Source organism: Nicotiana attenuata, unplaced genomic scaffold (genome assembly GCF_001879085.1).
Source record: "Nicotiana attenuata strain UT unplaced genomic scaffold, NIATTr2, whole genome shotgun sequence".
In the NCBI taxonomy this organism is placed as follows: domain Eukaryota; kingdom Viridiplantae; phylum Streptophyta; class Magnoliopsida; order Solanales; family Solanaceae; genus Nicotiana; species Nicotiana attenuata.
Genome location: NW_017671810.1, coordinates 207,927 through 233,896, shown reverse-complemented (window position 1 = coordinate 233,896; position 25,970 = coordinate 207,927). Strand labels below are relative to the sequence as shown.

Below are 25,970 nucleotides of genomic sequence, written 5' to 3'. Positions count from 1 at the left end.
AAGTTGCTGCCTGCACACGCTCCAGTGCAGGAATAGTACAACAGTCAACTTTTTATGGAAGACTTTTTACCTACCTTGCTTACATCATTGTAAGTGATGTCGCAAATGTATATATACAATCAAGGAAGGTAAAACACACTTCATTTGAACACTTAGAGATTCCACTCAAGCTTATTCACGTGACTATCCAACAAGAAAGTTTCAAGTGCTTCAAGAACAAAGAACATATCAACTACGGACCAGTTCCCACATCAAGTCATTATATATCCTTAGTTGAGTTGTAACTTTGTTATAGTTCTTCAATTGTAATTCCTATCTAGCTTGTTTAGAAGCATTCTATATGAACCCCTTTGTAAACCTTAAACCTGTGTGTTTGAGTCTTGGATAGAGTTAGTCATGTTGTAAAGTCTTTGTAATAGAGTTATTACAAAGTGGCTTGTAATAGATTATTACAAGTAAGTGAGGGATTAAGAGGTTAATTCCTAGGTTGCATAGGTTGTAACCTAAAAGTTGCCCAGTAGTGAAGTTGAAGTCCTACAAGGGTAGGTCATGGTTTTTAATCCCGTTGAGCTGGGAATTTTCCACGTAAAATTTCTCTTGTCAATATATTTACTACAGGGCGCGTGTGTACTGTTGAATCTGATAGAGAGCCTAGTTCTCTATCGAGTTTGGTGGACCCTTATATTCTATCAGGCCTCATCATTTCGGAGGTTTTAGTGGTGCCTCATCTGGAGGCAGGAGTACTTTTGGCAAAGGCCATCCTCCTAGGCCATTCCAGTCATCGCTTCAGGCATCCCACGGTGCTTTGGGTAGTCGTGGTCCTTGTGTATCTCATCTTGAGCAGTTAGCACACAGTGCACCATCAGCTCATGTCAGTGCACCTCCGATCCAGAGTTATCAGAGTGGTTATTCGGGTCATCAGGGCTAGTTCCAAGTTCACTAGTCACAGTAGGTGAGGGCTTGTCATACTTGCAGAGATCCGAGGCACCTTTTTAGATTTCCCCAAGTCACAAGGTGGCATGCCACAATAGAGTTCTCATGCCATAGTTACGACACTGATTGCTTCACCGCCCGCTCAGCCAGCTAGAGGCTGGGGTTGGGCTACTAGAGGTGGAGGTCAGGACATTAGAGTTAGAGGTCAGACCATTAGAGGTTGAGGCCAGCCAGCTAGAGGCCGTCCGAGAGGCGGAGGTCAGAGTGGTGGGGTCCAACCCTATTTTTGTGCATTTCCAGCTAGGCCTGACGGTATGTCGTGTGAGGTATAGTTCCAGTTTGCCATAGAGACGCTTCATTTCTATTTGATCTGGGCTCTACTTATTCCTACGTGTTATCCTATTTTTCTTCATATCTGGTTATACCTCGTGACTCTTTATGTGCTCCTGTATATGTGTCCATGCCTGTGGGAGATTCTATTGTTATAGATCATATTTATAGCTCGTGTGTGGTTTCTATCGGTAGCCTTGAGACTAGTGTAGATCTCTTGCTTCTTTACGTGGTGGACTTCGATGTTATTTTGGGGTTGGATTGGTTTGTCACCTTATCACGCTATATTGAACTGTCACGCCATGACGGTGACCTTGCCATGCCGAGGTTGCCTTAATTAGAGTGGAGGGGGACTCTTGGCCATTCTACCGGCTGTATTATTTCTTATGTGAAGGCTCAACGTATGGTCGAGAAGGGATGTCTAGCATATTTGGCCTATATTCGTGATTCTAGTGCAGAGGTTCCTTTCCTGTATTCAGTAGCAGTGGTGCGTGAGTTTCCTTAAATGTTTCTTGCAGATCAGCCGGGGATGCCACCCGATAGAGATATCGACTTATGTATTGACTTGGCTCCGGGCACTCAACCCATTTTATTTCACCATACCATATGGCCCCGCCTGACTTGAAGGAATTGAAGGAGCCGTGGCAGGATTTGCTTGATAAGGGATTCATTAGACCTAGTATCTCGTATTGGGGTGCATCAGTGTTGTTCGTGAAAAAGAAAGATGATTCGATGAAGATGTGTATAGATTATCGGCAGCTGAACAAAGTCATTATCAAGAACAATTATTCATTGCTATGGATTAATGACATATTTGATCAGCTACGAGGTGCCAAAGTGTTTTTGAAGATTGATTTGAGATCTTGCTATCATCAGTTGAAGATTAGAGCATCATATGTCCCTAAGACAACTTTTCGGACTCGGTATGTGCATTATGAGTTCCTAATAATGTCATTTGGTTTGACAAATGCCCTAGCAACATTTATGGATATGATGAATTGGGTATTTAAGCCATATTTGGATTCTTTTGTAATCGTCCTCATTGATGATATCTTCATCTACTCCCGCAGTTGAGAGATGCATAAGTAGCATCTTTGGGTTGTACTTCAGACCCTGAGAGATAGTCAGTTGTACGCCAAGTTTTCAAAGTGTGAGTTTTGGTTGGACTTGGTTACCTTTTGCCGAGGGCATTAAAGTGGATGCTAAGAAGATTGAGGCAGTTTAAAACTGGCCTAGACCTACTTCAGCTATAGAGATTTGGAGCTTCCTGGGTTTGGCGGGTTATTATCGCCGGTTCGTGGAGGGGTTTCATCCATTAAGCCCCATTGACTTGACTGAACTATAAGGGCGCTCCATTCAGGTGGTCCAATGAGTCTGAGTTGAGCTTTCAGAAGCTCAAAACTGATTTGACTATAGCTCCAGTGTTAGTGTTTCCCATCGTTCCAGGATCCTACAATGTGTATTGTGATGCATCGCGTATTGGGATTGGTGCAGTTTTGATGTAGGATGGCAGGGTGATTGTGTATGTGTCGCATCAGTTGAAGGTTTATGAGAAGAATTACCCTGTTCATGACTTCGAGTTGGAAATGATTGTTCATGCATTGAAGATTTGGAGACATTACCTCGATGGTGTGTCGTGTGAGGTATTCATAGATCATCGGAGTCTGCAGTACTTATTTAAGCAAAAGGATCTCAACTTGAGGCAGCGGAGGTGGCTAAAGCTGTTAAAAGACTATGATATCACCATTTTGTATCATCTCGGGAAGGCCAATATGGTGGCCGACGCCTTGAGTAGGAAGACTATAAGTATGGGTAGCCTTGCATATATTCCAGTTGGTGAGAGACTACTAGTATTAGATGTTCAGGCCTTGGCCAATCGGTTTGTAAGGTTTGACGTTTTGGAGCATAGTTGGTTTATTGCTTGCACAGTTTCTCAGTCTTTCTTATATGAGCGCATCAGAGAGTGTTAGTATGACGACCCCCATTTGCTTGTCCTTAAGGACACGGTGAAGCACGGTGATGCCAAAGCAGCTTACTATTTGAGATGATGGGATTTTGCAAATGCATGGCCGGATTTGTGTGCCCAATATGGATGGGCTTCATGAGTTGATTCTGGAGGAGGCCCACAGTTTGCGGTATTCCATTTATCCAAGTGCCGCCAAGATGTATCAGGATTTGAGGCAGCATTATTGGCGGAGAAGAATGAATAAAGATATAGTTGTATATGTGGCTCAATGTTTGAATTTCCGGCATGTAAAGTACGAGGATCAGAGGCGCAGTTTGCTTCAGAGACTTGAGATTCCCGAGTGGAAGTGGGAGCGTATTACTATGGATTTCGTTGTTGGGCTTCCATGGACTTTGAAGAAATTTGACGTAGTATGGGTCATTATAGACAGTTTGACCAAGTTGGCATATTTCATTACAGTGGTAGCTACCTATTCTTGAGAGAGGTTGGCTGAGATATATATATCCGCGAGATTATTCATCTTCATGGTATGTCGATATCCATAATTTTTGATTGGGGTACGCAGTTCACATTGCACTCCCGGAGAGCCGTACATCGTGAGTTAGGCACACGGGTTGAATTGAGTATATCATTTCATCCCAGAAAGACGGGTAGTCTGAGCGCACCATTTAGATACTGGAGGATATGCTTCGCGAATGTGTTATGGATTTCGGGGATTCTTGGGTTCAGTTCTTGCCTCTTTCAGAGTTTGCCTACAACAACAGCTACCAATCGAGTATTCAGATGGCTCCTTATGAGGCCTTATGTGGAAGGCTCTCCAGTTGGTTGGTTTGAGCCGGGAGAGGCTCAGTTGTTGGGTACCGATTTGGTTCAGGATGCCTTGGAAAAGGTCAAGATTATTCAAGTTGGAGAGAGGGTTTTGCTCTAGGTTTCACCCATGAAGGGTATCATGAGGTTCGGGAAGAAGGGCAAGTTGGGCCCTAGGTATATCGGGCCCTTTGAGATTCTTGAGAGAGTAGTGGCTTACAAGCTTGCATTGCCACCTAACTTATCAATAATTTAGCCAGTGTTCCATGTTTCCATGCTCCGGAAGTATCACAATGATTCATCCCATGTATTAGATTTCAACTCAGTTCAATTGGACAAGGATTTGGTTTATGAGGAGGGGCTGGTGGTCATTATATCCGGTAGATCCAAAAGTTGAGGTATAAGAGTTATCCTTTCATTTGGGTGCAGTGGAGAGGTCAGTCGATTGAGGAAACTATGTGGGAGTGCGAGTACGATATGCGTAGTATATACCCCCACCTTTTCACCTGTCCAAGTACCTTTCTATGTCCGTTCGAGGATGAACGTTTGTTTTAGAGGTGGAGAGTGTGATCACCCGATAGGTCATTTTGAGTTTTAACCCCTATTTTTGCATTTTGAGACTTCGACTAGCTCCATTTAGTATTTCTCAATTTGCGTGCGCAGTCTGTGTTTTTTTCGGGAAGCTTTTATGTGAAAATTGAAGAAAATATGAACTTTTGCCTTAAAAAGGATTTAAGTTGACTATGGTCAACATTTTAAGTAAACGGATCCGGATTGGTATTTTAACAATCCCGGTGGATCCGTATCGTAACTTTTGACTTGGACGTATGTCAGGAATTGAATTTGGAAGTCCGTAACTTGATTTAACGTGATTTATTGAAAACTAGTAATTTGAAGGTTTAAAGAATTCCTATGTTTGACCGTAGGTTGACATTGTTGCTACCTATTTCGAATATTGGTTCAGGAACATGGTATAGGTTCATTTTACCATTTACAACTTGTCTGCAAAATTTGGTGTAAAACAGAGTTGGTTTGATATGATGCGGATGCTCGGTTGTGAATTTGAAAGTTCTTGAGTTTCTTTGAAACTTTTATGCATTTTGATGTCCGATTCGTAGTTCTAGGTGTTATTTTGGTGTTTTGATCACGCAAACGAGTTTGTATGATGTTATTACACTTGTGTGCATGTTTGGTTTGGAGCTCGAGGGGCTTAGATGAGTCTCGGATAGGCTACGGGTCATTTTTGGACTTTGCATTGTGATTCGCGATCGCGAAGCTACTCTCGAGATCGTGAAGGGGAACCTGGGGCTGGGCGGATTCTTTCATCATGAACACGATGGATTGGTCGCGAACGCGACCAGCCTCTCACGAACGCGTAGGGTTAGGGGCTTGGGAAGGAACTTAGCTGTTACTTTACGCGAACCCTGGCTCGCGAACACGAAGTCCAGGGGGTGAAGCCTTCGAGAACGCATGAGGTACTTCACAAACGCGTAGGCCATTCTAGCCGCTGTGCATCGGGAATGCATCAGGCCCTTCACGAACGCGAAGAAGGCCTGACGCCGAGTGATTTAAATCTCCCAAAGTCTGGATTTATCCCAATTTTCATCATTTTCAAGTTTGAAATTGGTCTAAAGGTGATTTTGAAGAGGTTTTTCATCCCAACTTCAAAGGTTAGTAGATTTTAACTTGTTTCCTTACATTTTCATAAACACCCATTAATTTCAACCTTTAATCTATGCTTTTTCATGGTAGAAATTAGGGATTTAGGTAGAAATTGGAAATTTTGAGAAATTGAGATTTAGACCTCAAATTGAGATCGGATTTCAAAACTAATCACATAACCGGGCTCGGAACTGAATGGGTAATTGAGTTTTGGTCCGAATCTCGATTTTTGACCTAGCGGGCCCGGGTTTGAATTTTGTTGACTTTTTTCAAAACATTAAAGATTGAATATTTTTCACTTATGGGTATTTTCTAAAGCTTATTTTGAATTGTTTGATCTATATTTGGTTAGATTTGATTGGTTTGGAGGTTAATTCTAGTGGAAAGGCCGCGATTGAGCTTTGATTTGATTTGATTGCTGAGTGAGGTAAGTGTCGTGGCTAACCTTGACTTGAGGGATTAGGACTTGTTGGTCTATCTGCTATGTGCTTTATGTGCGGGAACAATGTATATGTAAGGTGACGAATATCTATGTGTTGTCATTGGGTTAAAGCATGTAGATAGAAATTTGTTTGTATTATATTATTTCGTTAATTATGATATCCGTGCTTAGGTTAGATTATTACTTCTTTGATTATTCGTTTCGTATTTATTGCGTATTTTCAAGTTATTGAATAGTTTTGGAAGTTGAAGTTTGGACATCTTGGCACCGTATTTGAAGTTAAATTATTCTCCCCATTGTCTATCATTCGAATTCATATTATTATCATTATTACATGGTGAGGACGAGAGTAAAAGAACGAAGGGTGATGACGTGCCATTTCATACATATTATTATTACATGGTGAGGAAGAGAGTAAAAGCACGAAGGGTGATGCCGTGCCATTTCATACATTTATTCATTATTACATGGTGAGGTAGAGTAAAAGCACGAAGGGTGATGCCGTGCCATTTTATTTCATTTATTATTATTATTATTACAAGGTAACGATGAGAGCAAAAGCACGAAGGGTGATGTCGTGCCATTCATTCATGTTATTGCATGGTGAGGACGAGAGTAAAAGCACGAAGGGTGATGTCGTGCCATTTTCATATCATTGATTTGACCGATTTACAGTTTGGTGAATTTACTTGGTTATTTCGTGATTTTATACTTGCCGTATTTATTATAACTTCCCCCTTTTGCATGTCCCCTCCCAGTTAGTATGTTCTCATTCTTTGTTATTATTGTTGCTTTATATACACCTATACAGGTTTATTTGCATAGGTATCTTGTTATAGCCTCGTCACTACCTCGTCAAGGTTAGGCTCGACACTTACGGATGCATTGGGCCGGTTGTACTCATACTACACTTTTACACATCTTGTGTAGATTCTGGTATTGGTCCTAGCGGTGCTCAGTAGCTCCCTGTTCAGATTCAGTCACATTCGGAGACTTGAGGTATAGCTACATGGCGTCCGCAACCCTGAAGTCCCCTTCCTTTATATATTTACTGTTTTATTGAGTTTCGAAATAGTTGTATTTTGTTCAGACCTTATTTGTAGCACTCTAGATGCTCATGTATTCATGACTCCAGGTTCTAGGATATGTTTAGACTTCGTTGTTCGGTATTATTTTACTTTACTTCAGACTCTCATTATTAATATTTGGTTTTCAACAGTTAAAATCGGTTTATTATCTATTTCATGTCGGCCTGCCTCGCAAGTGGATATTAAGCACCATCATGATCTCGAGGTTGAGATTCCGAGTCGTGACAGGTTCTTAAGCCTTTGAAAGTTTTATCCAAATATTATTCTTACTATTTATGTTTTACTTTCACTTAATATAAATTAAATTTTTATTTAAGTTTTAATAATCTACTCATTAAAGTTTGAGGTCTAATTTATTTATTTATAAGTTAGAAATTTGATAACATTCAAATAAAAATTATGGTATAATATATTTATTAGTTTTATAAGGACATAATTTATTTTACAAAACCTGGCTCGACGCAATATTTATAAGCCCGACCCGTCGGGGCCAAATTTAGACCCCAAGGACTGGCTCGCTTAAGCCCAGTAAAATTAGCCCGTACCGAACTAGTATCGAGATTGGTCTGGCTATTTTTTCCCAGGGTTGGTCTGGACCAACCCGACATGTTGATACCATTTATAATGGTTAGAAAAAGTAAAAAAATAAAATAAAATTAGACCAACTATTTATATAAAAATTCTAATAATAAATAAGAGTTTGGTGGACTGGGCTTAGAATTCAGATCCTACTAAACTTTTTTGGGAAAATTATGCGACACATTAAATATATACACTGTATTATCATTTGCGACTATACTTTCAACAAATTTACCATTCATAATTATATTTATATTTTATAGCAAATCCACAAAACAAGAGATTAATTGTTTTGGAACCGAAACAAGAGGATAACGTGCTCTCGTATTTTTAGTTGGTTAGAGCCTCCACTTAATTACTAGAGGTTTTGAGGACAATATTTGTTACAATTATAAATGATAATTAGGCAAACTATATTTAATGAGCTCTAAACTATGGTGCTTTAGCAAAATTCCTAAACTTTTTTCCATGGAAAGCCACTTGTTCATCCCAATCGTGGTTTGGTTCCTCACCAAAATTGCTAGTTTCACTTTTTAGAAGCTCCTTTCACTTCCAAGTGGCAAATCATTACCAAACGCCTCACTCCCTTTCTCCCCTTTTCCTTTCTTCCATTCCAAAGTCCCCAACCAAAAATCTACTCTGCTCTTCCCTCCATATTATACATACTTGTACCATGTAGAATACAACAAACACTAAAAATTTTCTTTTCTTCATTTACAATCCCAAATTTCATAAATTCCCACAAATTACTGAAAAGAGAAAAGCTGCCTTATATATGCGCTTCTTATTATTATCGCCCTTTCTTGTTAACCCAGTGATCAAATTCTCCAATTCCAACGCGCTTTTTGGGTTAGGATTCCAATTATACCCTCGTCACTCTCGGTATTTACGATCGCCCGTTACAATGGCGTCGACGAAACCAAAGCCGGCGGCGGCGGTGAACAAGTTTCCGGTAGAGGAGGAATGTGTGGGTATAGCGAGGAAGTGTTGGATCAAGTTCAAGAGAGAGTCTACGTTCGCACTGTACTCTCCGTTTGTGGTTAGTTTGGCATCAGGAACCCTAAATCTGGATACTTTCCGCCATTACATTGCTCAGGATGTTCACTTCCTCAAATCCTTCGCTCAAGCGTCAGTTCTTCACTTCCTTTTTTTTAAATAATAAATGTTACTCCTTAGATAATGTTTCAGTGATCATGTGTTTCTTTTTTCTGGTACTGCAGTAGTTGGTTGGTGCTTTAAATTGTAAATTTATGTTAGAATATTTTCTTTAGTAATTACTCCCTCCGTTCCCCATAATTGTGATGCAAAGAACTTTTGAACTTGTAGTTGAAATAGGCTATAGATATTTGTGTGGCTTGAATCATCTCACTAAGGCTAAAGCAAGAAGCTTAAAGTTAATTTGTTTCTATATATAGAAATGTATAATTTTTTTTGGACAAACTAAAAAGCAAAGAGTATCACATAAAACTTGAGAAAAAAGGGAGTATATGTTTTTCTTCTGTTTGGTACCGTTAATAATCTTTGGCTGGTGGAAATGATGTCATTTGTGTTTATTTGTGATTTCTTGTTTTTATAAGTACTGTGTTTATTTGGTTTCTAAGGAAAATCAAGAAAGTTGCTACCATCTTTGTTGTATTATTTATTTCCTTTTCTCCAGGCATAGAAGGGCTTATGGAATAGCATTTTATGTGTCTTAACTTTATTTTTCAGGGAAAGAAAATGGGATTTAACTAACAGAAAGAAAAGGGAATGTCTATCTGACATTTGAAAGAATGTGGACTTAGACCATCTACATAGAAGAGGATCTTTAATTTTGTTAGTTGGTCAAAATGTACAAGAAGTGGCACTAAAAATATCTATCCATTTCAACTAAAATGTACAAGAAGTATGAAATTCATCATTCCTGGGGAGAAATCCAATTTACAGGCCTGAATATGGCTAGTGGATTACTTTACCCTTTTAAACTCATTGGGAATGTCTGCTAGAGTTTCGGCACGTTCAGGTAAAATAAAGCATTAAAGTTGTGGAAGGGAAAAATATACATGAAAATAACGTTTTTCTGGTTAAGTGAAAGAAAAAGAACAACCTAAGAGAAGAAAAGGAAAAACAAAATGGTAGATGTTTTTCTGGTCGATTTGTCTTTTCATTCTCTGACTTGGTCGGCCTTTTCCGAACTTTTGTTGTGATCAATCTCCAATTTCTCTCCAATGCTAGATGTAAACTTAAAGGGACAAGACAATAGTCTGTCTCGATTCTTCTCTACAAGTTTAAGTTAAAACTTCTAAAAGGACCTCATGTCCTCTCTCCTTCTGTTTTCCTTTTTGTTTGCTCTCTTATCTTTTCCAGGGTTCCTTTTACCTCCACTTAATGGTATAACTTCTTTTTTTCTTTTTTGAAGTATTTTCATCCAGACTATCCATTATTTTGGTGCTTTATTTTTTGCCAGAAATTGCTACAATTTTGCAAGGGGGTATCCAGTCAAGACCTGGGGGTGAAAATCCCCCACCCATAGTTTAAGGACTGTAAAATGAATTTCAACCTTATTCCCATTTTTAGGTCTCTTTTGGTAATGAATTATATGTACTCTTTCTTAATGTTCTGCTATTCACATTGTTTTGCTAGAGATGGGGGAAATTTTTTGGGTTTAGTGGTTTTGATGCTCTATGTTATTGCTAATAATTGTAAGAGTTTGGACAAATGATCGATTTTTGGGGGCAACAAGATCTGTTTTTGCATGGTCTTTGCTGGTCGTGTAATAATTTTATTTCATGTCTTTCTTCTCCTAAGAAGTTTGTTAAGATTTAAAAAAAAACCTGCAGGTATGAAGCTGCAGAAGAGTGTACTGACGATGACGATGCGAAGATTGGCATTAGTGAATTGCGGAAGAATGTTATTGAAGAACTTAAAATGCATGATGCAGTTTTAAAAGTAAGATATGAGTCACTAACCCAGTTTCTTTTCCATTAAATCCAAGTTTCTCATTCACCACTTTGTGATTTGTATGGCCATGTCCACAAATTTAATGTTGCTTCTTTCCTCCTGAGAGATATGGTTGACTTTAACCTCAGTCATTTAACTTAAACCCTTGTTTTGAATGCGCTGGAAAAGGGATGTTGGATCCTTTTACCCATTTGTATTGTCTGTTCAATTTGCTTTTGCAACAAAACATGAAGCTTTTGCTTAGTTCTAGCCGTAGACGAAGCATACATCTGGCTTTCTTTTAATCTTGAGTAGGCTCGTCGGAAAGGAATGTGATCTATAATTCTCTTTTTTAATTTATTACCATTTCCATGTAAGCGAGTACATTCATCTGTCGATGCTTAAAAAAAGACTAGGTCATTTATCTTAAAACTTACAGGGACTTTGATGTCTGGGAGAAGTTTGATGTAAAAATTACTTTAGTTATGAACTTATAATTGTGCCAACTTAAGTTTCCATCTCCAACTTTAGCTTTTGCATCCTCACTATTCAAAATATTTCTTAGGAATTGGATAAATTCAAATCTGGCTACATCACTATATTAAGAGCTTAACTAGTCTTTCAACCTTGAAAAGTTTAGTAGCTTAGAAGGCACTATATACATTTGCGCACAACCTGGTGAAATGGATCTCTCTCGTAATCCATTCAGCAGTATGTTATGTGGACCAGGGTATGGGTGCGGATGTGCGTATAAGGTTTGCATTTTCCAACCTTTTGTTTAGAATGCGGGGTGGATGATATTTAGGCATTACTTTGAGTATACAGTAAATCAATCAATTGAGCCTAATCCCAAATTAAGTTTGGGTCTGCTATGTGAATCCTCTATAATCATTCTGCTGTATTTGGGTTCAATCATTTTAATATTACTTTTATTAGTGGTTATCTAAAACTACAGGTTTTCTCAATCTTTCAATTGTCTACACTGGCATACTTTTAGGATACAGTTATTAGCACAAAAGCTATCTTTATATGCATATGTTAGTTGACCATCTAACATCTGTTTGATGTAAGGTGTGAATAGTCTTTAGATGTAAAGATACCTTGTCTATGTCGGGAGTTTGAGGTCTCAATAGAGATTATGTGTTTGTCAGTCTATATTGAAGTACTTTAAAATGTGTTTTTCCAGTGAATTTCACTTATACATCTTGGGTACACGATGGTGTGGTTTACGCGGAGAGCTTAGTGGGCATAGCAGTTGGCAAAAAAACAATATAGTTTGCTCCTAGTTATCAAATGAGACTGTGGCAACTCTGTGACCAGAGCTTTCTACCAATGATGTTTCATGCCAAAAGATCATTTTAGTGTCTTTTTTTGCATGCCAGTTATGTCGGGAGTTTGAGGTCTCAATAGAGATTATGTGTTTGGGAAAAAGCTTTTCATATGTCCTCTCTTTTTCTATTAAAAATGGAGAGGGCAGGTTGTAGTGTTGGAACTAAGAGGTTTTTACATTTGTAAGCTATAGGAAGAACTTGGTTTTTATCCTTCAAAAAGAAAAGGAACAACTTGGTTTTCCTTGAGTTAGAGCTGTTAAGAGGAACGAATTATCTAATTTTTTGAACGTCAATGCCCTTTGAGAAAACTTCTAAAAATGAGTCTGAGGGATTATTAAGTGGAAAGAACGTCTTTTCCTCAAATTCTACGACTTCTTTTCCCTCTTGTCCAAGTTTGGAGGGCCAAATGAGAACATCACTTGAAAAGGTGACTGGTTGTTCATTGTGGAAATTCATCTTAATTTATACAATTTTCACTTATGCATATCCGTTGTTATGGGTTTCTTTTTGTCATTGATTACAGTGAAAAGAGAAGAAATATGGGAGAATTCTCTTTACAGATGCTAATAGTAGAATGAAACGCGCCGGGATCGCCTTACAGAAGCAATCTTATTTGTAGAAGAGCAATTATTATAATATTCCTTTGTGGCAAGACGGGCCTTAAGTCGGTCAAATTATACGCTTGGTCTATCATTTATGTGTATATGCAGTGCTATCCACTCCTTAGTCCTTTGTGCTAGTCAATATAATTAGGAAGGAAGAATGGTTACACTTCCGTTTGTCTAACTTCTTAATGATCTTTCAATAGTTGGATGCAATAAAGTGAGAGTTTCATCGTTGACCTCTTAAGGGACATCCTTCTCGATAAAAAGGTCTGGTTACTGTCAGTCTGTCACCTACTGTTTAAACTGGAAAGATTGGTGCTAATACTTGCTACCCAACATTTGATACCTTTCAAGCCTGAAGTTTCAAAAGCACATTAAGAATGGCGAGGTCTCTAAAGCCTGAAGTATTTCAGAAAGCAAGAAGTCAGTATCATCAACACATTGGAAATGTGAGATCATATGAACTCATAATAGTGGTTGGCAGTCAAAGATATGGTTGTTTTTTTATAATTTAGGTAATTCCTAAAAATCAATTCCTCACTATTTGGGAAAGAAAAAATCAATTCCTGACTATTCCTTTTGGTCCCAAATTCATCTTCCTTTTAGATTTTCTTTCATATTCTTCTTTTTACGGGATAATTAACTTATTGAAAGATATAAATGGAGGTTACAAAAAGATAATAGAATGTCTTTAAGTTAAGATTTGTTAAAGAGGATTTTAAACCATAAATGTATCCCTTTCCCTTTTCTTTGAAGCTATCTGAAATAGTGATTGCTTTCTTTGAAAGAAAATTCTGCCGTACTAAAATGGTGCATACAGGGTTGTAAATAGCGCTCGCCTCAGCGCTAATAGCGTGAGCCGATGCGATGCGAGCCTCCAGCGCTATTTGCCTCTGTAGCGTGGCGATTTCAAAAAGGCGAGCGCCTCTGCCTGTGTAGCGAGAGGCGCTCTATAGAGAGAGGCTTCCTGTTGCCTCGCTTTTTGAAAAAAGAAAAGAAAAAGGCAGCAGACCAGCGATTAAAAGAAAAAAATTTAGGGCTTCAGCTATTTCTTCTTCTTTCTCCTTCAAGTCGACCCAGTCACATCAGCGATTCTTCTTTCTTCTTCAAGCTTCTTCGTCAGGTGTTCTTCTCTTCATCTCTTTTCTTCTTTCTTCTTTTCCTTTCTTCTTCTTCTTCGAGTTTCTGCCCCTTTTTTTTTCTTTCTTCTTCTTTCTTCTTTCTCCTTTTCTCTTTTCTTTCTTTCTTTCTTTCTTCGTTTTTCTTCTTCTTCTCTTCTTCTTCTTCTTTTTTGCTATGTTGTTCTTTATCGAGCAACAGAACAGCAGAGAGCTTTTTCTTTCTTTCTTCCTTCCTTTGTCTTCTTCTCTTTTTTTTTTCTCTGTTTTTCAATTCCTTCACGGGCAGAGGCAGAGAGCTCCTTCAAACCTGAGTTTTTAATTGATATATTTATTAATATATTATTGCTATTGAATTTGTAGTTTTATATATATATATATATATATATATAAAGTTAATATTTTATTTTTGTGTATAAGTTGTCGCTTCACATCAAAAAGGCGAGCGCTCCGCTTCTCGCCTCTCGCCTCAGTGATTTAACTCTTAAACATTACTAAGAGAAAATAACTTCGTCTCGTCCTATGCAAACCTGACTCGGCAGAGGAACCTAAACACTGCAAAGGCAATTGAAATGAGCATAGATCATAGTTATATGGGATATTTTTCTTCTTGGATGAATAAGGTCTGCCTGAATTTAATGGGCTGTGAAGGACTTGTCTGAAAATTGGTTATGCATTGTGTATAAGACTTAATGCCGATGAGTAGTCAAGGCATTTTGGTATTCTTATGTGCTTATTGCAAAGAAAGAATGGGTAAGATATCCTAATTCCTTTTTAGGGATACAGTAGGAGAAAGGATAAGAGAGGAAAATTTTAAACGAATAGACGAATGGCACTATCTGCAGACTGTTAGTTTAGCTGTACTATCATGGCAAGCTTCTTGATTATCCAATATCCAAGTCATTTCCTGCTATACTTCAGAAATAGCATGATGTCCATGGTTAATGCCCAACTGATTCATCATTGTAGATTCACTGTAGTTAATATTTTGAGCTGCCAAGATGTTTATATAGTCCTAATGTACTGTATATTTAAGCACTTCACACATATCACACACGAGAGCTACATATTGAGTTTTATTTTCATTTCTATTCAAGAAAACACAATCTCATTATCTTTCTCGAGTGTAACTAATTTGGCAAGGATGTTAAGAGGTGCTGTTACTGATAAGTGATAGCAACCATTGTTACCAGTTAATGTTTATGATCATCTTGAGTCCTATGTAGCATTCTAGACTCTCTTATGTGCATGTCTTGTCTTCTTGCTTGGGAAAATAAATCATTTCACAATCGCTTCTATAGGAGTGGGGCATTGATCTGGTCAAAGAGTGCACTCTTAACCCTGCAACGGCCAAGTACACAGATTTTTTATCAGCTACAGCTTCAGGAAAGGTTGAAGGAGTAAAAGCTGCTACACTTGCCACGCCATTTGAGAGAACGAAGTTGGCAGCTTATACTCTAGGTGCTATGACTCCTTGCATGAGACTTTACGCCTACATTGGTAAGGAGCTGCAAGCTTTCCTCGAGGGAGAGAAAATTCATCCATACAAGAAGTGGATTGACAGTTATGCCTCTGAAGGTTTCCAGGTATGTGGATGTTTATATCGTCAACCTGATGAATTCAGCTTGTGAAAAATATTTTATGACATAATACACATTTTACTTAACTGAACTCAAGTCTGTTGTTTATTGAATAATAGGCATCAGCTCTGCAAACAGAGGACTTGTTGGATAAACTGAGTGTCCCTTTGACAGGCGAGGAGCTTGACATAATTGAAAAGCTTTATCATCAAGCAATGAAACTTGAAATTGGTTTCTTCTTAGCCCAGCCACTTATTCAGAAAGTTGTCATCCCTTTGTCAAAAGATCACAACCCTGCTGAGCACCGGCTTACAATATTTTCTGATTTCGATTTGACATGCACTGTTGTTGATTCTTCTGCCATCTTGGCTGAAATTGCAATTATAACAGCACCAAGATCTGATCAAAATCGACAAGAGAATCAAATTGCGCGGATGTTGTCGGCTGATTTGAGGAATACATGGGGAGATCTCTCTAAGCAGTACACTGAAGAGTATGAGCAATGTATAGAGAGGATGTTACTTATTGAAAAAGGTAATACTTTTTCTTAATCTTTTGATGTTTTCAACCTTCTGATATCATAATATTGCAAAACAGCTGGAATGAACCTGTTCTAAGAATCTTACTCTTACAGCGGAAAAATTTGATTATGAAAGACTGCATAAAACACTTGAGGAACTTTCTGATTTTGAGAAAAGGGCAAATACTAGGGTGACTGAATCTGGGGTACTGAAAGGTTTAAACCTTGAAGACATAAAACGAGCTGGGAAGCGATTGATTCTCCAGGATGGTTGCACCAACTTCTTCCAGAGCATAATAAGAAATGAAAATCTGAATGCAGACATTCATGTCCTCTCTTATTGCTGGTGTGGCGACCTTATTAGGTCTTCCTTTTCTTCAGGTATTTCATTGCCAAGACAACTTAGTAAAATGGAACTTCAGTTGAACATGTGCATTAATCATAATGTTTCAGTTGGGTACACACTAGATCTGCTAAATTTATTGCTGTAGGTTGATTGTTATGGTCGATCTACCTTTTATCAAATGTCTTCTGATTCCTTAATTGCACCTTAGTTGCACCTGGATATGCTAGGAAGTTTGCTAAACTTTTTTTGGTTGCCAAGTGACATTTGTCCCCCTTCGTTGCGCCAATCTTGCTTCCACCCGCTATTCCTTTCTTGTACCATGGGAAAGTAAAACACTTTCAAAATGAATGAGAAGAAAGGAGGAGGGGAGTGGAAAAGAGTGGAGGAAAAAGCTGATTTTCCTTGTTTTTCAAATTTACCTTGCTTTCCCCTGTTCTTATTTTTTTGTCAAGCGTTCTCCTTCCTTTTTGACTTATCTTTTCCTCTTAAGCTTAGAGATATGAACATTCTTCATATAGTCTTGGCATGCTTATAATAATCTTTAGTTGGGTTCCGAAGCTGATGACATAAGCTCTATTTTGTTTGCGTTATCGTAGAAGTTGAGGGTCTTACTGAACAGTTATCGTTTTTATTTGTCATTAATAATGTGATGTTAAATTTTGTCCTGCCTTTTTGGCTTACAAAGCAGTTCTCTTTTCCTGCCTTTTGCTGAACAGGGGGTATAGATGCTCTGAATGTGCATGCCAATGAGTTTATATTTCAAGAATCTCTATCCACTGGTGAAATTGTTAAGAAAGTTGAATCCCCCATTGACAAGGTTCAAGCATTCAGTAAAATTCGAATGAACTGTAGCAATGACAAAAAAAATCTGACTGTTTATATTGGGGATTCAGTCGGCGACTTACTTTGCTTGCTTGAAGCAGATGTTGGCATTGTGCTTGGTACGAGCTCAAGTCTAAGGACGGTGGGGAATCATTTTGGTGTTTCTTTTGTTCCTCTGTTTGCAGGTGTTGTCCAGAAACAGAAGATGTGCGCTGGGGTAGACTCGTCAAGTTGTTGGAAGGGACTATCTGGTTTTCTCTATACTGCCTCTAGCTGGGCTGAGATACATGCTTTTGTATTGGGGTCATGAATTCTCTTCAAGTTACATATTCGCCATGCTTATTAGGACATATGGAGAAATCCTTATATAGTAGATCATACATACAGCTTTGTGGCTAGTTTTAATGCAGGCCACAGATCAGTTCTGTTGTTCCATTTTTGTTTTTCTACAGGGTCTTCCGTTCAGAAATGTAAATGTCATTCATTTGGCTGGAGATTCTATATGAATACTGCAAATGTTAAATGTCGGTGGCTGTTCTATTCTGAAATTTATTATTACTTCTAGGGTCTTATATATTCTTGGTGAATGGTTCTCAGATAAAGCAAACATACAATGGTTTTGAATGAGGTGAATTACAGGTTATCGCTGTTCAATTTTTTTCGAGAGGCAGTGGATTAATAATCTGAAATCTTGGCTGGATGGCTTGTTTTTGGCTCTGCAGCTTTGTTGGTTGTAATGAGGTGCTCTGTAATGAAATATCTAGTTACATCTTTCCAGTTTTCATCTGCTTTTCTTGCATGCTTAATTTCTTTTCTCCGAGTTTAAAATATATTCGAGCAACCAACCAAAACAAAATAAAATTATTTGAGCAATTTTAGTTGATTTTTCTTGTGTGTGATCTGAGCATATGACGAAATTTTTCACTAAGGTCCAGATATTAATAGCAGTGAGATCATCAGCCTGTATCTATTTAAATTTCATAGTTGACTTTTAATGTTGAATATCTATTCTCAAATTTTGTATGCTTATCGTGTTCTCACAATTGGCTGTTAACCATGTGATAACGTGTTTAAATTGATTAAACTGCGCTTATCTGATTACTTTGAACTGTTCCCAAAACTTTCTGTATATAGTAAAGAGCAAATCATATATTCTCTTCATCATTTTTGCTAATCCCTATGGTAGAGTTCGCCAAACGACTCATCGCTCAACACCAGTTCTCTATCACTCTTATCCTCCCAACAAATAAACCTATCTCTAAAGATCAGAAAAATTTCCTTGATAATTCTCTTCCCTCTAATTGCATCAATTACCATCTACTTCCTCCAGTTAACTTGGACGACTTGCCACGTAATGTCAAAGCTGAAACCCGAATCTCCCTTACTGTTACACGTTCTCTTCCTTCACTACGTGAATTCTTAAAGTCACTTGTTGAGTCCAAGAAATTATTACTAGTTGCTTTGGTTGTTGATCTTTTTGGTACTGATGCATTTGATATTGCCATTGATTTCAAGATTCCACCTTATATATTTTACCCTTCTACAGCTATGGCTTTATCTTTGTTTCTTTACTTGCCTAAGCTTGATGCAACTCATGTGTCATGTGAGTATAGGGACTTGGACGACCCGGTTCGGATTCCGGGTTGTATTCCTATTCATGGAAGGATCTTCTTGACCCGGTTCAGGACCGAAAGAATGAAGCTTACAAATGGCTTCTTCATCATGCAAAGAGGTATAGTATGGCTGAGGGAATCGTAGTGAATAGTTTCAAGGAATTAGAAGGTGGAGCTATTAAAGCTCTTCAAGAAGAACCCGGTAACCCACCGTTTACCCGATTGGACCACTTATTCAGATGGATTCGGGTAGTAAAAATGATGATGGGTCGGAGTGTCTGACGTGGCTCGATGAACAGCCACGTGGATCTGTGTTATACATCTGTTTCGGGAGCGGTGGGACCCTCTCTCATGAGCAACTTATTGAATTTGCATTACGACTGCAAATGATTCATGGGCAGTTGAGATTCTTGTGGGTAATTAGATGCCCCCCTAAAGGCACTATTTTAGCCAATGCTACTTATTTTAATCTCCATGATTCAACAAACCCTCTTGATTTTCTACCACTAGGGTTCTTGGAAATGACTAAAGGGTTAGGTTTAGTGGTGTCCAATTGGGCCCCACAAGCTCAAATTCTTAGCCACAGTTCAATAGGAGGATTCTTAACTCATTGTGGATGGAACTCACGCCGGAGAGCATGGTCCATGGGATACCGCTTATAGCTTGGCCACTTTATGCAGAACAAAAGATGAATGCGGTTATGTTAACTGAGGACATAAAAGTGGCACTCATGAGGCCAAAAGCCAATGAAAATGGAGTGGTGGAAAGATTGGAAATTGCTAAAGTTGTGGAAGGATTAATGCAAGGTAAAGAAGGAAAAAGAGCGCGCAATAAAATGAGAGATCTTAAAGAAGCAGTAGCTAAAGTGCTGAGTCAAGATGGTTCTTCTACAAAAGTAGTTGCTGAATTGGCTGCAAAATTGATAAAGAAGGTTGTTAAATAGTGCAGTAATTGATTAGCCATTATTAATACAGAAATGTATGCATGTTTGTAATTCCAGGTCTAGCTAGTTACAACCTTGCCGTAATATTGTTTTGCTATTGTAAAAAGTTAGACGCGTATGGATTAATTATTATGACTTGATGTACAGGGATGATACCTATGTACTTATGGACCCTTTTTTTGCGGTAAATTTAACAAATATTAACCCAATTAAAATAGGATATATATATATATATATATATATATATATATATATATATATATATATATATATATATATATATATGTAGTAGTTTCCAAAAATAGTAGCCAACAAAATATAAATTTTATATATTTGCATATAATATACATATTTTATATATTTTTTTGGTTAATGTGTACGCAGACCTTACCCCTACCCGATAGGGCAGAGAGGCTGTTTCCGATAGACCCTCGGCTCAGAAAGACGGAAATAAAAAAAAACAAGAAAAGACAACTCATTAGTAACTCCAGTAGAAACAGTAATAGTAACAGAAGCATAACAACCAAAAGATGAATGACATGCAATAACAGTAACCAGTATCTAAGGCCCGGGGCTAAGATAAACAGCAAGTATAGTGTGTATTCAACATAAACTGCAAGCCATCTAAGATCAACCCTAATCCAACCCGCCTCACCCTCGGTATGAAGTAAGAAAAGTTCTACTACTCCCTAACCTACAACCCTAATGCTTGACCTCCAGACCTTCCTATCAAGGGCCATGTCCTCGGAAATCCACAGTCGTACCATGTCCTGCCTGATCACCTCTTCCCAATACTTTTTAGGCCTCCCTCTACCTCTTCTCGTACCCACCACAGCCAACCGCTCACACCTCCTTACCGGCGCCTCAAGGCTTCTCCTCTGCACGTGCCCGAACCATCTGAGCCTAGCTTCCCGCATCTTGTCATCCACAGGGGCCACGCCCACCTTCTTCCGAATATCTTCATTCCTAATCTTGTCTATCCTAGTGTGCCCGCACATCCACCTCAGCATCCTCATCTTTGCTACCTTTATCCTCTGGATATGGGAGTTCTTAACCGGCCAACACTCTGCCCCATACAACATGGCCGGTCTAACCACAACTCTATAAAACTTACCTTTGAGTGTCAGTGGCACTTTCTTGTCATACAAAACTCCATATGCGAGCCTCCATTTCATCCAGCCCGCCCCTATACGGTGAGTGACGTCCTCGTCGATCTCTCCGTACCCCTGAATCATCGACCCAAGGTACTTGAAGCTATCTCTCTTCGGGATGACCTATGGTCCAAGTCTCACGTCCCTGTCTACTTCCCTCGACTCAGCACTAAACTTGCACTCCAGGTACTCTGTCTTAGACCTGCTCAATTTGAAACCCTAAGACTCGAGGGTCTGTCTCCAAACCTCCAATCTCTCGTTAACACCGGCCCTCGTCTCATCAATTAGAACTATGTCATCAGCAAATAACATACACCATGGCATATCCCCTCGAATATGGTGTGTCAATGCATCCATCACCAAGGCAAATAAGAACGGGCTAAGCGCAGAGCCTTGGTGTANGAGTCGCCTCCCACAGTCCTAACCTTGGTCGTAGCTCCATCATACATGTCCTTGATCACTCTTATGTAGGCTACCGGCACGCCCTTCACCTCAAGACATCTCCAGAGCACCTCCCTAGGAACCTTGTCGTACGCTTTCTCCAAGTCAATAAACACTATGTGCAGATCCTTCTTCTTATCCCTGTACTGTTCCACCAACTATATATATATATATATATATATATATATATATATATATATATATATATATATATATAAAACCATAAAAAAAAGCACAAAACTGAAATATAATATGTTGTTAATAAATAACACAATGTTTATTGATAATCATAATAACAAATATTTAATACAATAGCGACTGACATAGATTAAATTGAAAATACATTAAATAACATAATGGGATGAGAAAATTACAACAATAATCTAGTACTCTGGAAGGACGCTTCCAGATCCACCAATATCATTAAAATATTGAGTGTATGAGGCAGAGGATTGTTGTGGTTGTGGCTGTTGAAATTGTTGATTTCTTTTATCCATTATTCATTTTTGTTCTTATCGAATAAATTCACGAATATTTGGATCATCAATAGAATCTAAATTCGAGAATAAAATTTTATTTTCTTCTTTAAGTTCTTTTAGTTTCAAAGCTCTATCTTTTATCTCCATATCTCACTGACTGTCTGCATTTGACTTTGCCAACAATTCAATAAGCCGATTGTTTTCTAATTGGACCATTTTCATAGCCGAAACACCTTCATCGATTTTTTTCTTCAATTTTGCTTTCTTCACCCCAATTCAAGATGCTTGGGAAGGTCCAACTCCAACAGTAGAAATGACAGTAGATAAAAATTACCGATTTAAACAATTTTTAGCTCGGCACAAAAAAATTAAGGACAAAGATGCTCATTTTGCACTTCGTAATACATTAATAGAGCATTTATGGGAGCAACATACTAATCTTGTAAGTTGAATATTTATGTAAAAATTAAACTAAATATTACTATAATGTAATATTTATTTAATTATATCTTATCAATGATTTCATTTTTATTTGAATTATACATTAATATGTATAATGTATAATATTTGCTTATAATTTATATCTATTTAAAAATTAAAGGTATAAAATAATTTTATATTAACTGGTTATATAAGAAAGAAATATGAATTATATGGGATAAATATGAAAGAAAAAAGAATGAATTTGTTCTATAAAGAAAATAATATAATATAGAAGAGAAAGAAGAATATAAAGGGAATATTTCTTTTTGGTGTAAAAAATAGTGTAATGGGTTGGAGTTACTTTGCACCATTTTGGTGTTTAAACCATTTTGGTGTAAAAAAAAAAATGGTGCAATGGTTGGAGATGCCCTAACACAGTACACCAGGTGCTATATCTATTTTTTGGTATATTACTTTATCGCTTTTATGAGTTTTACTTTATTTTGGTTCCGGACTCTGCAATGATGCTAGTATAACTTTTAATTTGGAAAAGGCTATTAAACATGGTTCACGTTTAGGTGTTGATTTTTAGGAAAAATAAATCTGAGACTGTAACGACCCGACCGATCGTTTTAAGCTCTAGCGCATCGTTCAGCAGTTTAAGGCCATGAGCAGCTTCACTTCAGGTATTACGACTTTTACGCGTGGTCGTAATTGAATTTCGGGAAGTTCAAAGTCGATTTGGAAAGAGAATTCTCATTTCGGAAGCTTTAAGTTGGAAGAATTGGTTAAATTGTGATTTTTGAGTAAACGACCTCAGAATCGGGATCTGAAGGTTCCAACATGTTCGTATGATGATTTCGGACTTGGGCGTATGTCCGGATTGGGTTTTGGATGACCCGAGAGCATTTCGGCGCCTATTGTGGAAGTTAGCATTTTAGGTAGAATTTCATAAATATGGGTTGCAGTGCATTTCAGCGTCGTTCGGGATTCCAAGTCTGTGAATAGCTCCGTATGAAAATTCTGGTATTGGGAGCGCGTCTGGAAGTGGATTCGGAGGTCCGTAGGTCATTTTGGAGTCATTTGGCTAAAGTTAGAAATTTGAAGGTTTTTAAGAAGGTTGACCGGAAATTGACTTCTTGATATCGGGGTCGGATTCCAATTCCGGAAGTTGGAGTAGGTCCGTAATGTCAAATATGACTTGTGTGCAAAATTTGAGGTCAATCGGACGTGATTTGATGGGTTTCAACATCGAATGAAGAAGTTTAAAATTCTAAAGTTCATCAAGCCCGGAATGGGGTGTGATTCGTAAATTCGACGTTGTTTGATGTGATTTGAGGCCTCGAGCAGGTCCGTGTCATGTTTTGGAACTGGTTGGTGTGACTGGACGGGGTCCCGGGAGCCTCGGGTAGATTCCGGGTGGCTAACGAATCGAATTTGGAATTTGAAGAAGAATTTAGGCAGCTGGTATCTGGTGTAACCGCACCTGCGAGGTTTTGGCCGCAGGTACGGAGTCGCAGAAGCAGCCTGGGAGTCGCAGATGTGGGGTTGGACAGTCAGGGGAAAGACCGCAGGTGCGGAGTGTTGGCCATATCTGCACAAGCGCAGAAGCGAAGGAGTTGACCGCAGAAGCGGAAGGAAACTGCAGAAGCGAAGGGAGCCTCACACCTACGAAGCCGCTAGTGCGGCTACTGTTCCGCAAGTGCGGATATGTCGCTGGGCAAAAGGGTTTAAAACGGAACTTGGCCTATTTTCTCCCATTTCTCAGTTGGCTTGGACAATTTTTGAGAGCTTCAAGGGGAGGTTTTCATCAAGCCATTCTATGTAAGTGGTTTCTTCCCATTTGTGAGTTAAATACATGAATTATACATGGATTGGAACATGGAAATCAGTATAAATTGTGGGGTTTTTTGTAGAAGACCTAGTATTTGGTATTTTGGATTTTGACCACGAATTTGGGCATGGAATTGGAAATAAATTATGTATTTGAGTTCATAGGGTTATGGATAAAGTTTATTTTCGAAAACATTTGAAATCCGGGCACGTGGGCTAGAGGGTGATTTTATCGAGTTTTCGAGCGGAGTTGGAATTGTAGTAAATTGAATTGTTATGAGTATTAGAGTATATTTTCATTGGTTTGTGCATTGTTTGGCTAATTTTGGAGCGTTGGGCATCGGATTGGTGTTAGAGCGACGTTGGAGCCGGTTATGGAACTTCGGAGCAAGGTAAGTCTCCTTTCTAACCTTGTTAGAGGGAATTAACCCCATAGGTGAAATAACTTAATATGTGCTTCTAATTATGGGTGATACGTACGCATTAGGTGACGAAAGTCCGTACGTAGCTACTAGCTATGCCTATGTCCTGGTAGTCTAGGTTTACATCATGGCTTGTTGATATTACTGTCGACTTACGTTTATTGTTTGCCTTGAGAAGAAGCAAGATTTTGGTTGAGCAATAATTGTCTTGAAAGAATTGAAATTTGAAGAATTTAAGATTTAAAAGGTTCCATTTGAACTTCGTAATTTCTAAAAGAATTGAGGAATATTATAATAGCTTAAGAAATCTATGGGTGACCGTGTTGCATGTATGTTTCGCGAGCGGGGTAATTTACTCAAAAAGTTCCAAATTGAATTTCCATTATTTTGAAAAGAATCAAGAAAGAGATATGACTTAAATGTTAAATTTCTATTTGACCGCGTCGCATGTATGATTCGCGAGCCGGGTAATTTCTTAAATTTATATTTGACCGCGTCGCATGTATAATTCGCGAGCAGGGACCGCATCGCATGTATGATTCGCCAGCGGGGACCGCGTCGCATGTATGATTCGCGAGCGGGGAAATAGATGCATCTATGGTTCGTGCCGTTCGACCGTCGGCAGTGCAAAATTTACATTTATGTTGTATCGGGCCGAACGTCCTCGGTGGAAATTATATGTGACAATATAACTGGAAATCCTTTTTATAATTTGTATAAATTCATCGTTGAGAGATCATTTGTTTTTAATGAAGGAAGTGTTTTGCGGTTCTTTAATATTAATGAAAGAATTATTCAGCTATTTTCTTGTTCTGAATTTTGTTGTTATCTCTATAAATCATACTCAATTAGAAATTCATGTTATCATATTGTTGGACCACTAGTAAGTGTCGGTGTTGGCCTCTCGTCACTACTTCTTCGAGGTTAGACCGGATACTTACTGGGTACGCGTTATTTTCGTACTCATTGTGAGCACGCGATTTTTGCCCTATATGAAAATAACTCCTAAAAATAGACCAAAAATAATTTTTATGAATTTTAGGAATTTTTCTTTGTTTATTCGCATTTCATGCATTTTTTAACATTTTTAAGTCATAGAAAAATCCTAAGAATTGTCATTTTTACATATTTATCTTTTAGTCTTCAAAATTAGCATTTTTTCTTTAGTTTTAAGTTAATTAGTTGTTTTAACGTTAAAAATAAATAAAGAATTTTAATTTCTACAAGAATAGATTAATTTAGAATTTTTAATTAAAGAAAAAGAAAAGAAAAGAGAATAAGGATTTAATTGCAATGGGGTTTTAAATTAAGCAATTGGGCCATTTTTTAAAGCCAGAACCAGCCCAAACCACAATTTTCCTACCCACACAACCCAAGCCCATTCCCCTTTACCCTTATCTTAACCTAGACCTACGGATATACGAGAAAAGGAGAGAGAGGAGCGCAACTTTTCAATGGAGAACCCCACCCCATCGTTCATCTCCTTCTTCTGAAAAAAACAGCGAACCAAAACCAAAGGACCTCCCTCGAACCATCGTCGTCTTCATTCCCCACCCCTGTAACTTCATTTTTCTCAACGACCATAACCCCCCAAACACCAAGAGGAGACACCATGGA

At 38.3% G+C, this 25,970-nt stretch overlaps 1 protein-coding gene and 1 pseudogene across 1 annotated transcript; both read left to right on the top strand.

Annotated features, from left to right (window-relative positions):
• The first annotated feature begins 8,269 nt into the window (after positions 1-8,269).
• LOC109210363 (probable aminopyrimidine aminohydrolase, mitochondrial) lies at positions 8,270-17,689 on the top strand. The gene is made up of 6 exons (XM_019373763.1): positions 8,270-8,935; positions 10,627-10,735; positions 15,082-15,366; positions 15,480-15,894; positions 15,995-16,261; positions 16,943-17,689. Exons 1-6 carry the CDS (start codon positions 8,583-8,585, stop codon positions 17,356-17,358), a joined length of 1,845 nt encoding a protein of 614 aa, XP_019229308.1. The 5' UTR covers positions 8,270-8,582; the 3' UTR covers positions 17,359-17,689.
• Positions 17,690-18,190: 501 nt separating this feature from the next.
• On the top strand, positions 18,191-19,759 carry LOC109210362 (annotated as a pseudogene).
• The last annotated feature ends 6,211 nt before the right edge of the window (positions 19,760-25,970 follow it).

Coding starts and splice junctions, on each gene's coding strand:
- LOC109210363 (XM_019373763.1), top strand. CDS start 8,583: ATGCGCTTCTTATTATTATCGCCCTTTCTTGTTAACCCAGTGATCAAA. Junction 10,736..15,081: donor TGCATGATGCAGTTTTAAAA/GTAAGATATGAG, acceptor TCGCTTCTATAG/GAGTGGGGCATTGATCTGGT. Junction 15,895..15,994: donor GATGTTACTTATTGAAAAAG/GTAATACTTTTT, acceptor TTACTCTTACAG/CGGAAAAATTTGATTATGAA.